A 15,241-nucleotide genomic window follows, 5' to 3' on the forward strand; every position below is an offset into this window, starting at 1 on the left:
CTCTAGATCTGCACCGGTATCGGGCACCCTGTAACGACTCGGCCGGTCGTTTTGAGTCTATTAGCCCCGGTCCCCTATTTACTGTTTTTCCCGTATCTGTTTCTGCTTAAGTGACTTGCCGGGAGGTCTTGTTTTTGGTTTTGAAGTGTTTTGGGACACTTAGTCCCTAAAACGCAAGCTTAAGTCTCAGGATTTTGACCGTAGTCGGAAGTGTGTGAAGACGACTCTGGAATGGAGTTATGTCGGTTATGTTAGCTCCATTGTGTGATTTTGGACTTAAGAGCGTGTCCGAACTGTGAATTTGAGGTCTGTAGCTAATTTAGGCTTGAAATGGCGAAAGTCGAATTTTTTGAAAGTTTAACTGGGGGTTGACTTTTTATATCAGGGTCGGATTCCGATTCCGGAAGTTGGAGTAGGTCCGTAATGTTGAATATGACTTGTGTGCAAAATTTGAGGTCAATCGGACGTGGTTTGGTAGGTTTCGGCGCCATTTGTGAAATTTGAAAGTTTAGAAGTTCTTTAGGCTTGAATCCGGGTGTAATTGGTGTTTTGATGTTGTTTTGAGTGATTCGAAGGTTCGACTAAGTCCGCATGGGGTTATATGACTTGTTGGTATGTTTGGTTGAGGTCCCGGGGGCCTTGGGGGTGTTTCGGATGCCCATCGGAAGGAAATTTGGACATAGGCATTGCTGGTTTCTTCTGGTGTTTTGCACCTGCGGTGGAAACCCGCAGATGCGGGCAAGGTCGGGTTGGACTGGAAGTCGCTGTGACGTCGTCTGACTCGTCTCTATCGCACTCCAGTACTTAGGTTCTCACTTCTCTGAGTTCTCTCTCACAGCTGATCTCTTCAGTATAGATTAGGTTTCTCCGTTTCCAATTACTAATTCCTAATTTCCTATAGTGAAGTGAAACTAAGGAAAGAGGATAAGAGTTGGGCCTAGTTTTATTGGGTTGGGCTGGGCACTAGGGTAGTGTAGAGATACTACATTTCGCTTATTGGGTTGGGCTGGACAGTATAGGTCCTACATGAAATTCTTTAAAAATTCGGTATTTTGGTATACCGAAATTTCAAGATCCTAATACTGAGGACCGTACCGTTATACCGAAAATTTAATACCGAAATACCGAAAAAATCGAAACCAAAATACCGAATTAATTTGGTCCGGTTCGGAATTCGATTTTTCGAATTTTATGCTCACCCCTAGCCGGTGGGACCAACTCAGGCACCACCTGTGCCTATTGTGATTCCAGGCCTTCAGGAGGCCTTAGCTCAGATTCTGACCGCATGTACCAGTCTTGGTCAAGCGGTCTCTGTTCCAGCCGCAACAGCCACTTCTCAGACCGGGGGAGGTGCTCAGACTCCCACCGCCCGCACACCGGAGCAGGTGGTACAGGGATTCCAGACACCGGAGGCACCACCAACCCAACCGGTTGCAGTTGCTCAGGACTATGTGGTACCTGTCATGCCTGATGATGAGTGTGAGCACCTAATTTTTGACTATATTTGAATTTTTATCACCTTCTACTATGTAAATATTTTCAGAATTTTAGCTTTGTTACACTTATATATATATATATATATATATATATATAGAAAAATTATTAATAATTTAAAAGGTCAATTATTACTATTAGTATTATTTTTATCTTTATTTTTAAATAAAATGAATTAAAAACCGAAAATAAATAAAAATTAATTATTATTATTTATTTTTTTTAAAACAAATTTCGGATGGGAATTAAAAAATAGGAAAAGTAGAAATATAAAATTGAAAAGTAAAAGTAAAAGTAGGTAGAAATTGTTTAATAAAAAAAAAGTAAAAGAAAGTAGAAAATTAAAAAAAATAGAAGTAAAAGAATGTGGAAATTTAAAAAATGAAAAGTAAATTAAAGTTGGAATTAAAAAATAAAAGTAAGGGTATCTGCTTTTTTTTTTTAAAAAAAAAGTAAAAGTAATTGGGAAATAAAAAAAGAAAACTAAAAAGTGGGATTTTAAATATGTTAAAAGTAAAAAAAGTGAGAAATTAAAAAATAAAAGTAAAGAAAAGTGGGGAATTATTTTTTTTTAAAAATAAGAAAAATGGGAAGTGGAAATTCTTTTTAATTAAAAATAAAAAAATAAATAAAAAGTAAAAATAAAAATCTGAAAATTCCGAAAAAATATTCTATAAATAGAAGAGAAATGTGATGAAAAAGAGGAGAGAAAGGAAAAAAGAGGGAGGAAGGAATTGAGAAAAAATTATTTTCTTCTTCTAGGATAAGGAAATTTCTACTCGTATCATTCTTTCTTCGGCTTTCTTTCGAAAAATCCAGCAGGTTCACCACCCCAAAACCACCAGCCTTGACGACTTCTGAGCCATCATTAATCCCCCCCTCCCCCCAAAAAAAAGCTCCAAAAATAGCCACTAAATCGTCAGTTTTGCAAGGTCGATTGAGGTTGCAAGTTGAGATTTGCCGCTCGAGTTTTCCGTGGTCCGAAGGGTCCAGTTGAGAGCTATCCGATCATTGAGTGGTTGTAATTTAAATCCACAATCATCAATACAAAGGTTCACTTCTCTTTCTATTTTGTTTTTTTTTCTCATTAATTTTTTGGGTCACTCTGTTTTAATTTAACTTTGAGTACGATATGATCGAGTTCGCATCTGAGTGTGCTAAGATTAATTTGTTCTCATGTTGAGTATTTGTTAAGATTAATTTATTGTCCTTTTTAGTAGTTCATATGGTTAATTTTATTGATGAATATGTATTAATTTGTTACTTTTCTTGTTTATTCAATGAAGTAATGGCTTTCCATTTTAGCATGTTTTAGTTTCATTTTGATCTCCTATCTTAGTGACTAAATTGATCCTGCATGTATCTATCTTTTCCTGCCATAAATTTAGTCTAATTTCAAATATTGGTTAACAGTAAAATTATAAGAGATTAGGTTGGGCCATGATTGGTGTAAGATTTTAATTGAACTTTCGTAGCGTATTTATGGGCTAATTGTTGCACATGACCAAAAACAAATAAACATACACAAGCTAGCCAATTTTTTCCATAATTAATTTACTTCATTTCCTCTATAACAATATACATACCTCATGACCTTACAATAATGTCAAAATTAGTAATTGAATAATATTCGAATACCGTAGCTTGATTTAGGCGCGATTAATAATAAATCATCGTGACTATGGGTACGGTTCCTGTGGTATAGTCATGATACCCCAATTCAAGTGCGCGTTTCACGCGACTTGATCATAACTTCAAATAATAATAAAATTAAACATGTTGTAAATCGCGGGTGCGTTTCACGTGGCGCGGTTCGCAATGTCTACCAAAACAACAAGTGTGCGACATCGCGACTTGTTCAAATAAATTCCATAAATATTAAAATGCGGTAAAAGACAAAAATGCACAATGGGTTTAAAACATGTATTAAATCAGATAACTAGGCCAATTATTAATTGTTAAGCGACCGTGCTAAAACCACGGAACTCGGAAGTGTCTCACACCTTCTCCCAGGTTAACAGAATTCCTTACCCGGTCTTTTGTGTTCTCGGATCAAAAATAAGAGTTAAATTTCCTCGATTTGGGATTCTAAAATAAATCGGTGACTTGGGACACCATAAATTATTCCAAGTGGCGACTCTAAATAAATAAATAATCTCATTTCGAATAATGTCACTTAAATTGGAAAAAACTCCTATCCCCTATCCCCTCGGGAAAAAGGAGGTGTGACAATGAGCAGCGTCGATTGGAGAGGTTTGGAAGACTCCAGCCTCCATCTTTCAGTGGTACCGAGGGAGAGGATGCACAGGGCTTCTTGGATAGGTGTCAGAGGATACTCCGTACAACAGGTATTCTAGAGACCAGTGGGGTCTCGTTCACTACTTTTCAGTTCTCTAGGGCTTCCTTCAGTTTGCGGGAGGCTTACGAGAGGCGTAGGCCGGTCAGCGCAGCACCCTTTACCTGGCAGCAGTTCTCCGGTGTATTCCTGGAGAAGTTCGTGCCCCAGTCCCGTAGAGAGGAGCTGCGCAGGCAGTTCGAGCAGCTTCGTCAGGGTGATATGTCCGTGACGCAGTATGAGATGAGATTTTCAGAGTTGGCCCGTCATGCTATCTGGTTGGTTCCCACAGACAGGGAGAGGATCGGGAGGTTCATAGATGGCCTCACTTTTCAGCTGTGATTGCTTATGACTAGAGAGAGTGTCTGGTGCTACTTTCGACGAGGTTGTCGACATTGCTCGTCAGATTGAGATGGTTCGCAGCTAGGAGGCCTCGTGGACAGGGTAGATTTAGCGGTGTTCCCTCTGGGGGCAGTTCCAACACGGTAGGGGTCGTCCCTTCAGACATGCTCAGACGGCTCGCCCAGTCAACCGTGGTGCATCATCTGGCCACGGATCACACAGTCATCAGTAGCGCCAGTCGTCGTTCAGTGCACTACCAGCGCAGAGTTCTCACCATGTCTCGTCAGCTCAGGTTTCCACGGGTAGTTCCTCTGGGCGTCAGGAGCAGCAGTTCTGTCAGAGGAGGGGTTGTTTCGAGTGCGGAGATTTTGGTCACATTAAGAGAGATTGTCCTAGGTTGTTGAGTGGGGCTCCACGCTATATTACTCGGCCAATGGCACCAGCACCAGCAGCTCCACCACCCGTCCAGCCAGCTCGAGGTGGGGCTCAGTCAGCTAGGGGTCTCCCGAGAGGGGGAGGCCGATCAGGGGGTGGCTAGGCCCGTTTCTATGCTCTCCCTGCCATACCAGATGCCATTGCTTTAGATATTGTGATTACAGGTATTGTCTCAGTTTGCCACAGAGATGTCTCTGTTTTATTTGACCCTGGTTCCACTTATTCATATGTATCATCGTATTTCGCTCATTTTCTGGATATGCCCCGTGAGTCTGTAGTTTCATCTGTTTATGTATCTACTCCGGTGGGCGATACTATTATTGTGGACCGAGTATATCGGTCATATGTGGTGACTATTGGGAGCCTGGAGATCAGAGTAGATCTCTTGTTGCTTAGTATGGTCGATTTTGACGTGATTTTGGGTATGGATTGGTTGTCTCCATATCATGTTGTTCTAGATTGTCACGCTAAGACCGTGACGTTGGTGATGCCGGGGTTGCCGAGGGTTGAGTGGAGCCGCTCTACAGACTATGTTCCCAGTAGAGTGATTTCATACTTGAAAGCTCAACGAATGATTGAGAAAGGTTGTCTATCTTATCTGGCCTTTGTGAGGGATGTTAGTGCAAAGGCTCCTGCTATTGATTCTGTTCCGGTGGTGCGAGATTTCTCGGATGTGTTTCCTGCAGACCTGTCGGGCATGCCACCCGACAGGGATATTGATTTCGGTATTGATTTGGTATCAGGCACTCATCCCATTTCTATTCCACCATACCGTATGGCACCGGCTGAGTTGAGGGAGTTGAAAGAGCAGCTTCAGGAACTCCTTGATAAGGGGTTTATTCGGCCTAGCGTGTCACCTTGGGGTGCACCAGTTCTATTTGTGAAGAAGAAGGATGGTACTATAAGAATGTGCATTGATTACAGACAGTTGAACAAGGTCACAATCAAGAACAAGTATCCTTTGCCGCGTATTGATGATTTGTTTGACCAGCTTCAGGGAGCGATGGTGTTCTCCAAGATTGATTTGAGGTCAGGGTGTCACCAGCTGAGATATTCCTAAGACAGCTTTCAGGACCCGATATGGCCATTATGAGTTCCTTGTGATGGCTTTTGGGCTAACCAACGCCCCAGCAGCGTTCATGCATCTGATGAACAGTGTGTTTCAGCCTTATCTTGACTCGTTCATTATTGTATTCATTGATGACATCCTGGTGTACTCTCGTAGCCAGGAGGAGCATGCTCAGCATCTGAGGATTGTGTTACAGCAATTGAGGGAGGAGAAGTTTTATGCAAAGTTCTCCAAGTGTGAGTTTTGGCTCAATTCAGTGGCATTCTTGGGTCACGTGGTGTCCAGTAAGGGTATTCAGGTGGATCCGAAGAAGATAGAAGCGGTGCAGAGTTGGCCCAGACCGTCCTCATTCACGGAGATTCGGAGCTTTCTTGGGTTGGCGGGCTTTTACCGTCGTTTTGTGAAGGGTTTCTCATCTATTGCATCGCCCTTGACTAAATTGACCCAGAAGGGTGCTCCTTTCAGGTGGCCGGATGAGTGTGAGGAGAGCTTTCAGAAGCTCAAGACTACTTTGACCACGACTCCAGTTCTAGTTCTACCATCAGCTTCTGGTTCTTACACAGTGTATTGTGATGCCTCGCGGATCGGTATTGGGTGTGTTCTGAAGCAGGATGGTAGAGTGATTGCTTATGTTTCGCGCCAGTTGAAGCCCCATGAGAAGAATTATCTTGTCCATGGCCTTGAGTTAGCAGCTATTGTTCACGCCTTGAATATTTGGCGGCACTATTTGTACGAGGTCCATTGTGAGATTTACACTGATCATCGGAGTTTGCAACATCTGTTCAAACAGAAGGATCTTAACTTGCATCAGCGAAGGTGGTTGGAGCTTCTTAAGGACTATGATATCACTATTTTGTACCATCCCGGGAAGGCCAATGTGGTGGCCGATGCCTTGAGTCGCTGGGCGGAGAGTTTGGGGAGCTTAGCATATCTTCCGGCAGCAGAGAGGCCATTGGTATTGGATGTTCAGGCCTTAGCCAGCCAGTTTGTTAGATTAGACATTTCTGAGCCGAGTCGAGTATTGGCTTATATGGTCTCTCGGTCTTCTCTTTATGATCGTATCAGGGAGCGTTAGTATGATGACCCACATCTGCTCGTCCTTAAGGACACGGTCCAGCACGGTGATGCTAGGGAGGTCACTATTGGTGATGATGGTGCATTGAGGATGCAGGGCAGGCTATGTGTGCCCAATATAGATGGTTTGCGTGAGTTGATTCTCCAGGAGGCTCACAGTTCGCGGTATTCTATTCATCCGGGCGCCGCGAAGATGTATCAGGACTTTAGACAGCATTACTGGTGGAGGAAAATGAAGGACATAGTGGAGTATATAGCTCGGTGCCTAAATTGCCAACAGGTGAAGTATGAGCATCAGCGACCAGGTGGGTTGCTTTAGAAATTAGAGATTTCGGAGTGGAAATGGGAGCGGATCACTATGGATTTCGTTGTTGGGCTTCCACGGACTCAGTGGAAGTTTGATGCAGTTTGGGTGATTGTGGATCGGCTGACCAAGTCAGCTCATTTCATTCCTGTGATGACTACCTATTCTTCCGAGCAGCTGGCTCGAGTGTATATCCGCGAGATCGCCAGGCTTCATGGCGTACCGATATCTTATCATTTCTGACCGAGGTACGCAGTTTACATCATGGTTCTGGAGGGTCGTACAGCATGAGTTGGGTATTCGAGTGGAGTTGAGCACAGGATTTCACCCTCATACGGACGGACAGTCCGAGTGCACTATTCAAATATTAGAGGATATGCTCTGTGCGTGTGTGATGGAGTTTGGGGGTTCATGGCATCAGTTCTTGCCTCTAGCGGAGTTTTCTTACAACAACAGTTACCAGTCAAGCATCCAGATGGTACCGTATGAGGCTCTGTATGGTAGGCGGTGTAGGTCTCCAGGGGGTTGGTTCGAGCCGGGCGAGACTAGATTATTGGGTACAGACTTGGTTCAGGATGCTCTGGAGAAGGTTAGGGTGATTCAGGATAGACTACGCACAACCCAGTCCAGACAGAAGAGTTATGTGAATCGGAAGGTTCGCGATGTTGCATTCATGGTTGGAGAGCGGGTCTAGCTCCGGGTGTCACCCATGAAGGGTGTTATGAGGTTCGGAAAGAAGGGCAAGCTGAGCCCGAGGTTTATCGGTCCATTTGAGGTACTGCGACGTGTCGGGGAGGTTGCTTATGAGCTTGCCTTGCCTCCCAGTCTAGCAGGAGTTCATCCAGTATTCCATGTTTCTATGCTCCAGAAGTATCACGGCGATCCATCTCACGTATTGGATTTCAGCTCAGTCCAGTTGGACAAGGATTTATCTTATGTTGAGGAGCCGGTGGCAATCTTAGATAGGTAGGTTCGAAAGCTGAGGTCGAAGAATATTGCTTTTGTGAAGGTTCAGTGGAGGGTCAGCCGGTCGAGGAGGCGACTTGGGAGACCGAGCATGATATGCGCAACCGTTATCCTCATCTTTTCACCACTTCAGGTATGTCTCTATGCTCGTTCGAGGACGAACGATTATTTTAAGACGGGGAGGATGTAACGACCCGGCCGGTCGTTTTGAGTGTATTAGCCCCGATCCCCTATTTACTATTTTCTCAGTATCTGTTTCTGCTTAAGTGACTTGCCGGGAGGTCTTGTTTTTGGTTTCGGAGTGTTTTGGGATACTTAGTCCTTAAAACGGAAGCTCTAGTCTCAGGATTTTGACGGTAGTCGGAAGTGTGTGAAGACGACTCCGAAATGGAGTTTCGTCGGTTCCGTTAGCTTCGTTGGGTGATTTTGGACTTAGGAGCGTGTCCGGACTGTGAATTTGAGGTTTGTAGCTAATTTAGGCTTGAAATGGCGAAAGTCAAATTTTTGGGAAGTTTGACCGGGGGTTGACATTTTGATATCGGGGTCAGATTCCGATTCTGGAAGTTGGAGTAGGTCCGTAATGTTGAATATGACTTGTTTGAAAAATTTGAGGTCAATCGGACGTGGTTTGGTAGGTTTCGGCGTCGTTTGTGGAATTTGAAAGTTTAGAAGTTCTTTAGGCTTGAATCTGGGTGTAATTGGTGTAATTGGTGTTTTGATATTATTTTGAGTGATTCGAAGTTTCGACTAAGTCCGCATGGGGTTATATGACTTGCTGGTATGTTTGGTTGAGGTCCCGGGGGCCTCGGGGGTGTTTCAGATGCCCATCGGAAGGAAATTTGGACTTAGGCATTGCTGGTTTCTTATGGTGTTCTGGTGTTTCGCACCTGCGGTGGAAGCCCGCAGGTGCGGCCCCGCAGAAGCGAAGAGGAGGACGCAGATGCGAGCAAGGCCGGGTTGGACTGGAAGCGTAGGTGCGAGGTTAGGAGTGCATTTGCGAAACCGTAGATGCGGAAGGGGAGGCGCAGATGCGGAAAAAGGCCTGAGTGGCAAGGATCGCAGAAGCGGGCAGAGCCCGCAGGTGTGAACATGTGACCGCAGATGTGGAATCTGGGAACTTAAGTGGGATCCGCACCTGCGATGGAATTTCCGCAGGTGCGGCGTCGCAGATGCGACAAAATGTCCTCAGGTGCGGAAGAACTGGGCAGAAAATGGAAATTCGAGGGTTTGATTCCCATTTCAACTTTGGGACTTTGAGAGCTAGGTATGAGGCGATTTTTCAAGGTTTCTTCAAGAAGATGGTAAGTGATTCTAACTCGGATTGGATTATATTTCATGAATCTATTGCTATTTTCATCATCTAATTAGGGATTTGAGTTGTAAATTTGGGGGAAAATGGTAGAAACATCATAGGCTAAAATTTCGAGTTTTGGAAGGTGATTTGAGGTTGGATTCGAGTAAATTTGGTATGGTTGGACTCGAGAGTGAATGGGCTTTCGGGTTTTGTGACTTTTGTCGAACTTCGAGACGTGGGCCCGGGGGCCGGTTGGAGCCTATTTCGGATTATAATTTCGTGTTTTTCTTGTGGAATTGATTCTTTTAACGTACATTAAATATATCGTACTGCTTGTGGCTAGATTCAGGGCGTTTGAAGATTGATTCAAGGGGCAAGGGCATTGCGGAGTAGGATTTTGCGTGGTTTGAGGTAAGTAACAATTTTAAATCTGGTCCTGAGGGTATGAAACCCCGAATTTTGGTATGATGTGACTATTTTGGAGGTGACGCACATGCTAGGTGACGGGCGTGTGGGCGTGCACCGTGGGGGATTGTGACTTGGTCCGTCCCGTGAGACTGTAAAGTTGAATAGACTATTGCTAATTACCTGCTCTCTCTGTGTTATAGAGATTTGACTGCAAATCATGTTAGAAATCATGCTTAGGCCATATGTTATCACTGTTGGGGCCCGCAGCGGTCGAGTACTTGTTGAATTAACTGCTATTTGTTGTCTAGTACTCAGTCATGGTTTTACTTATGCATCATATCTCAGTCTCTTCTTGATTCTTATTGATACACTATGTTATTTTGTTTGGGCTGATCTTTATGATTTCTGAGGGCCGTGAGACTAGAGAGGTACATGACTAAGAGAGGCCGAGGGCCTGGTTGTGAGGTATAAATACCGTAGCACGTGAGTTGTCTGTGCGAATCATGATGTTTATACTTAGCACGTGAGTTGTACAGTAGCACGTGAGATGTCCGTGCGGATCTTGATATGATACGATAGCACGTGAGTTGTCCGTGCAACACGTGAGTTGTCCGTGCAGATTATAGCGCTTGAGCTGATATGAGCCCCTCCGGAATCTGCACACCCCCAGTGAGCGCAGGTACCTATTGAGTGTGAGTACTGAGGGTTGAGAGCCGAGTGATTGAGCTGTTGTGACGAGTTGAGTGTCTCTATACTTGTTTTCTATTTGTTGATGCACTTAGTTGCTATCTGTCATTGTTGTGAAATTTCTGAAAGATTCTATATCCGGATTACCTGCACTGTAACTGTATAAACTAATTTGACTTGAACTGCCGGATTGAAAGCATGTCTATTCTTTGTTGGAATTATTGAAAATGAACTGTATTTGTATAGCTCGTCACTACCTTCTCAATTCTTTATTTATTTCTGTTACTTGCTGAGTTGGTTGTACTCATGCTACACCCTGTACTTCATGTGCAGATCCAGATGTGTTTGATCACGGAGGTCGTTGAGTTCGTGCGCGATCGAGTACCGGAGACTACGAGGTAGTTGTTGACGTCCGCAGACCTTGTCTCTCCTTCTATATTTTCTTTCTTTCAAGTATTGATACTCAGACATTGTTTGTATTAGACTTGATATCTAGATACTCATGATTCAGTGACACCCCGATGTCGGGCTATTTTTCCGCACTTATGCTTTGAGTTTTACCCCGTTTTCATGAAAGACGTCGGTTATTTTAAATATATTAATTCATTTCTGTTAAATGTTGAAAGTGTTTTGGAGATGTCGGCTTGCCGAGTATCACGATAGGCGTCATAACGACGGGTTAGGTTTTGGGTCGTGACACACTCGCACCTGAGTCCGAGCAACTTAGCTTCACAGTAGTTGGAACAATGGAAGAGCAAATATTAAACAGAAGAACTTGTGGAAAGTAATTCCTGTTTGCATCTGGTGGGTTATATGGAAGGAATGGAATGCCAGAATTTTTTAAATAGGCTAAGTTCTTACCAGAAAATTAAGCTTAACTGTATTTTCTTATTTCATTTTTGGTGCAAAGAGAGCTAAAGGGAGGATATAAATTCATTACTAGATCTGCTAGAAGAAATGTAATCGAACAGAATGGGCTAGAGGGTCTCAGTTCTTTTGGGTTCTGATTGTGGTTAACACAATCTCTTGGTAAATATTTTACTCATATATAAAATTTGTTATCATTTTCAAAAGAAAAAGAATTATGGTAGGAGCTACAAGCTATAAGAGGTTTGGACGTACTTACTTGGGCAATTGGAGGAAACTTCAACATTACAAGATTTAAGGATGAGAGAACCAGCAAGTACAAAACTGCAAGATCAAAGAGAGAATCCTCCAGATTCATATATGACCTCTCCTCATTGACCACCCTCTTCATGGTGGTTGATAGACATGGTTTAGAGGCTACAATGAGAGGGTAGCCTCTAGAATAGAGAGGTTCTTGGTCTCTACTGAATGGGATGAGTTTTTCTGTTTTTGAAGAATATTAAACAGAGAGTGATGTCGAGGATCATGTCTGATCACTTCCCAAATTTACTTGAATGTAAAGATTGGGGAAAAGGGAAGGGATGTAATATACATGGCAGTATAAATCTGGTGCTTGCAAAAAAACTAAAACTGCTGAAGGAAGATATTAAAACTGATGTTTTTGGGAGACTGGAGGATAAGACAAGCACTGAAATGAGTTGAAGAAATTGATCTCTTGTTGCATCAAAAAGTCAGGGATTCCATCTTAAATGAAGAAAAGTCTACATTGTTAAAAGAGTTGGAGGAGATTGTAAATGTTGCAGAGGTGTCTCTGAGACAAAAATCTAAGTACCTATAGATTAAGCAAGGAGACAGGGATACTAGATTCTCCACAGAATGTCCAATTCCCACAAAAGATAGAAATACAGTTATATCGACATGCTAGAAACAAATGGCAGAACTTCAGAAGACCATAATGTTCATTACTATCTTTAGTTTACTTTCTGAGTAGGAGAAGAAGATACCTTTTTGGTGCTGTGAACAGGCTGGCTGCTCGGGATGAGGAAGACAGTGGATTGCAAACAACATTTATGGAAGAAGTCAGTGAAGTCATCCAAATGTTTGATGGTGACAAGGCTCTAGGTCCGGACGATTTTAATACAACCTCTTTTGGGACGTGCTAGAATATTGTGAAGGAACATTTGAAGACTATGGATTTTCTATGAAGAAGGAACTTTTGGAAAAGCTTTAATAAGTAAATGTTTATAGCCCTTATTCCCAAAAAGAAAGGAGTTGTAAATGTCAAAAACTTCAGGCCTATCAATTTACTGGTAGTGTTAATAAAATTATTGCCAAAATGTTAACTGAACGATTGAAAAGGGTGATGGATAGATTGGTGGCTGATAATCAAACTGCCTTAATCAAAGGAAGACAAATGTTTGATGCAGCTTTAGCAGCAAGTGAATATCTAGATTATTACTTAAGAAAGGCAAAGCGGGCATATGTTAATTGGTCTTTCTCATTTACTATACAGAGAAAAGCCGAAGAAGATAAATTTGTTTGGCCTCAGAAGACGCTTTGGAAAACCAAGGCACCAACTAAAGTTGCATGCTTTGAGCGGTTGGCAGCACATGGAGTTTGTCTTGACACTTGATCTACAGAGCAGTGGGTACAATAGTAGCAATAGATGTTTTCTATGTGAATCTGATGCTGAATCTGTAAGTCTTATGTTGATGCATTGTAATCTTTTTTGGAGGGTCTCTCCCCCTCTAATATATATATATATATATATATATATATACATATATATATTTATATTTATATATATTTGAGGTATGCTGGGTTATGCCACAGAACTTCAAATGCTGAATCGGCAATTCGTATGTTGATGCATTGTTATCTTTCTTGGAGGTTCTGGTTTTTTTCTTAATATTTTTGGGGTATGTTGGTTATATGCCACAGAACTTCAAAGGTCTACTCATCAGATAATACGTTCAGGGCATGGAAAAGACTGAACTACTGAAGAAGATATGAAAGCTCACTCCTTAGTGCATTATTTGGACAATCTGGCAAGAAAGAAATAAGAGATGTTTTTTAGGGGAAAAAGGTGCAGATTTCAGTAAGTAAAGGTGTTCAAAATTTTATTTTGCTAGCATGATCTTGTAATTAGTATAACTAAGGTCTTTGAATACAGAATAAACAATTCATAAAGTGTAAAACATACCTGCAAACACACACATATTCCACAAACAAAATCACGAAGCTTTTGCATAAATATGCACTCCTCATTAATAGCTGATAAAGAATGTTCCAGTGCACTGACATTTGACAAAGAGGCAGATAGATTTTCTTCAGTATTGCACAACGGTGCAACAGATTCCTGACAAGAAAGGCAAAAAAGGTAACAGAGTTAATATCTAAATATACACTATGCTATAATAGTTCAACTTTTTATTATGGCAAACACATATAGTCAGTTTGCCAGTTGAACGGCTGAACTTACACATGTTTATGTGTCTTAGCCTATTTTCTCTAACCACTATTTAGCTTTCAAAATCTATTAGGGAAAAAAGCCAACTATTGCAGCATGAATCAAACACTTCATTATCTGTATTTAAAAAAATTATATATAAGTTTAATTTATTCCATTAATGCATAAAAATATCAGCATTTGAGTCCCTGAATTTTTAATTTTTTTTGACAAGTATTTGTGATTTCTAAAGCAACTTTGTAAAGCACAACAAGTTCCCACTTGTTCTAAGTCAATGCAAACATGATCTGATTAGTAGTATCATATCCATGAACAAAATACAGAATCAATGTTTCATCTTGAAAATACCAGACATTGCTTAACCTTATAAATAACGAGAACCTAAGTGAAAAATGTATGACAAAAAGCTAGTGACACAAACCTGACAGTCAAGGCAAAGAGGATGTCAAATGACATAAGATTCTTGAAGAGCATTGCTTAACCTTATTAATCACGAGAACCTCGGTGAACAAATGTATGACAAAAAGCTAGTGATACAAAACCTGAGTCTAGTTAAGTCAAGGCAAGGGGGTGTCAAATGACATACGATTCATGAAGAGCGTACACAGTTATCTTCACACAACAAAAACTAATATCAATCTATTAATCCTCAATCCCAAGCAAGTTGGCTCAACGAAATGCATGCTAAAATACGCTTTGATCAGACCATATCTTTCTTAATATGAGGTAATATGTCAATGATACAGCTAAAATAAGAAATTGAGAAAAGAAGACAAATTCACAATCTTTTAAGGAGCTAAACAGAGAATTACTCCTAAATAAAGATCGAACATGAGATGGAATTATTAACAGAGAAAGGGAGAGAGTTTTAATTTCACCAAAATGGATCGAATGAAAAGAACACTCAACAGATTGAATGAGAACACGTACTTTTAGACTTTTCATTTTCTCAAGTAGCTTTTCTTAACAAGCTCAGCCTGCTGCGATAGGCAAAACGGATTCCAGAACTGGAGGAGGGTTTTATGGGGCGCGTAAAAGCGGTGTAAGTACCGGCGGATTAGGTGCAGGGGTAAAACGCATTGCAGAACCGGAGGAGGGTTTTGTGGAGCGCTTAACGGGATACTCGTCTGCAAAGCTGAGGAGCCTGGCGGAGGCGGTGTTCGGTCGTTTTGCTGCGGTGTGGTGTCTTCGCCGCCATCGTTGTCGCTGCAGCGGCGGAAATTTCGCGCTTTCATGTCTCGTCTTTTGAATTATTCCCTTACAAAATGAATAACCGTGCATAACTAATATAAGTTTTAATTTTTATATTTATAAAAACTTAAATTGGGATACTCAAGTTCTTGTAAAAGAGTCATATATAAATATTATATGAGGATTAATTTATCTTCGATTCGTATTAAATATATATCGAATCAAATAATTTATTTATTTTTACTATCATTTTAGACTTAGACTCTATCTAATCCTATCCACCCGTTTGCCAAACTAACCACCCC

The 15,241-nt window shown here is 41.6% G+C and overlaps 1 protein-coding gene across 2 annotated transcripts in view; it reads right to left on the reverse strand.

The window, feature by feature from the left end:
* Positions 1-15,020, reverse strand: part of LOC117280109 (transcriptional repressor ILP1-like) — a 31,400-nt gene extending 16,380 nt beyond the window's left edge. For both annotated transcript variants that reach the window (XR_011415334.1, XM_070199682.1), the window contains exons 1-2: positions 14,676-15,020; positions 13,479-13,634 (exon numbers count right to left, since the gene is read on the reverse strand). Coding sequence is in view for 1 of the 2 variants with exons in the window: in XM_070199682.1 (XP_070055783.1) it covers positions 13,479-13,634; positions 14,676-14,690 (171 nt within the window). In the remaining variant the exon portion in view is untranslated. The remainder of the gene's footprint in view (positions 1-13,478; positions 13,635-14,675) is intronic.
* Between the last annotated feature and the right edge of the window lie 221 nt (positions 15,021-15,241).

Source organism: Nicotiana tomentosiformis, chromosome 4 (genome assembly GCF_000390325.3).
Source record: "Nicotiana tomentosiformis chromosome 4, ASM39032v3, whole genome shotgun sequence".
In the NCBI taxonomy this organism is placed as follows: domain Eukaryota; kingdom Viridiplantae; phylum Streptophyta; class Magnoliopsida; order Solanales; family Solanaceae; genus Nicotiana; species Nicotiana tomentosiformis.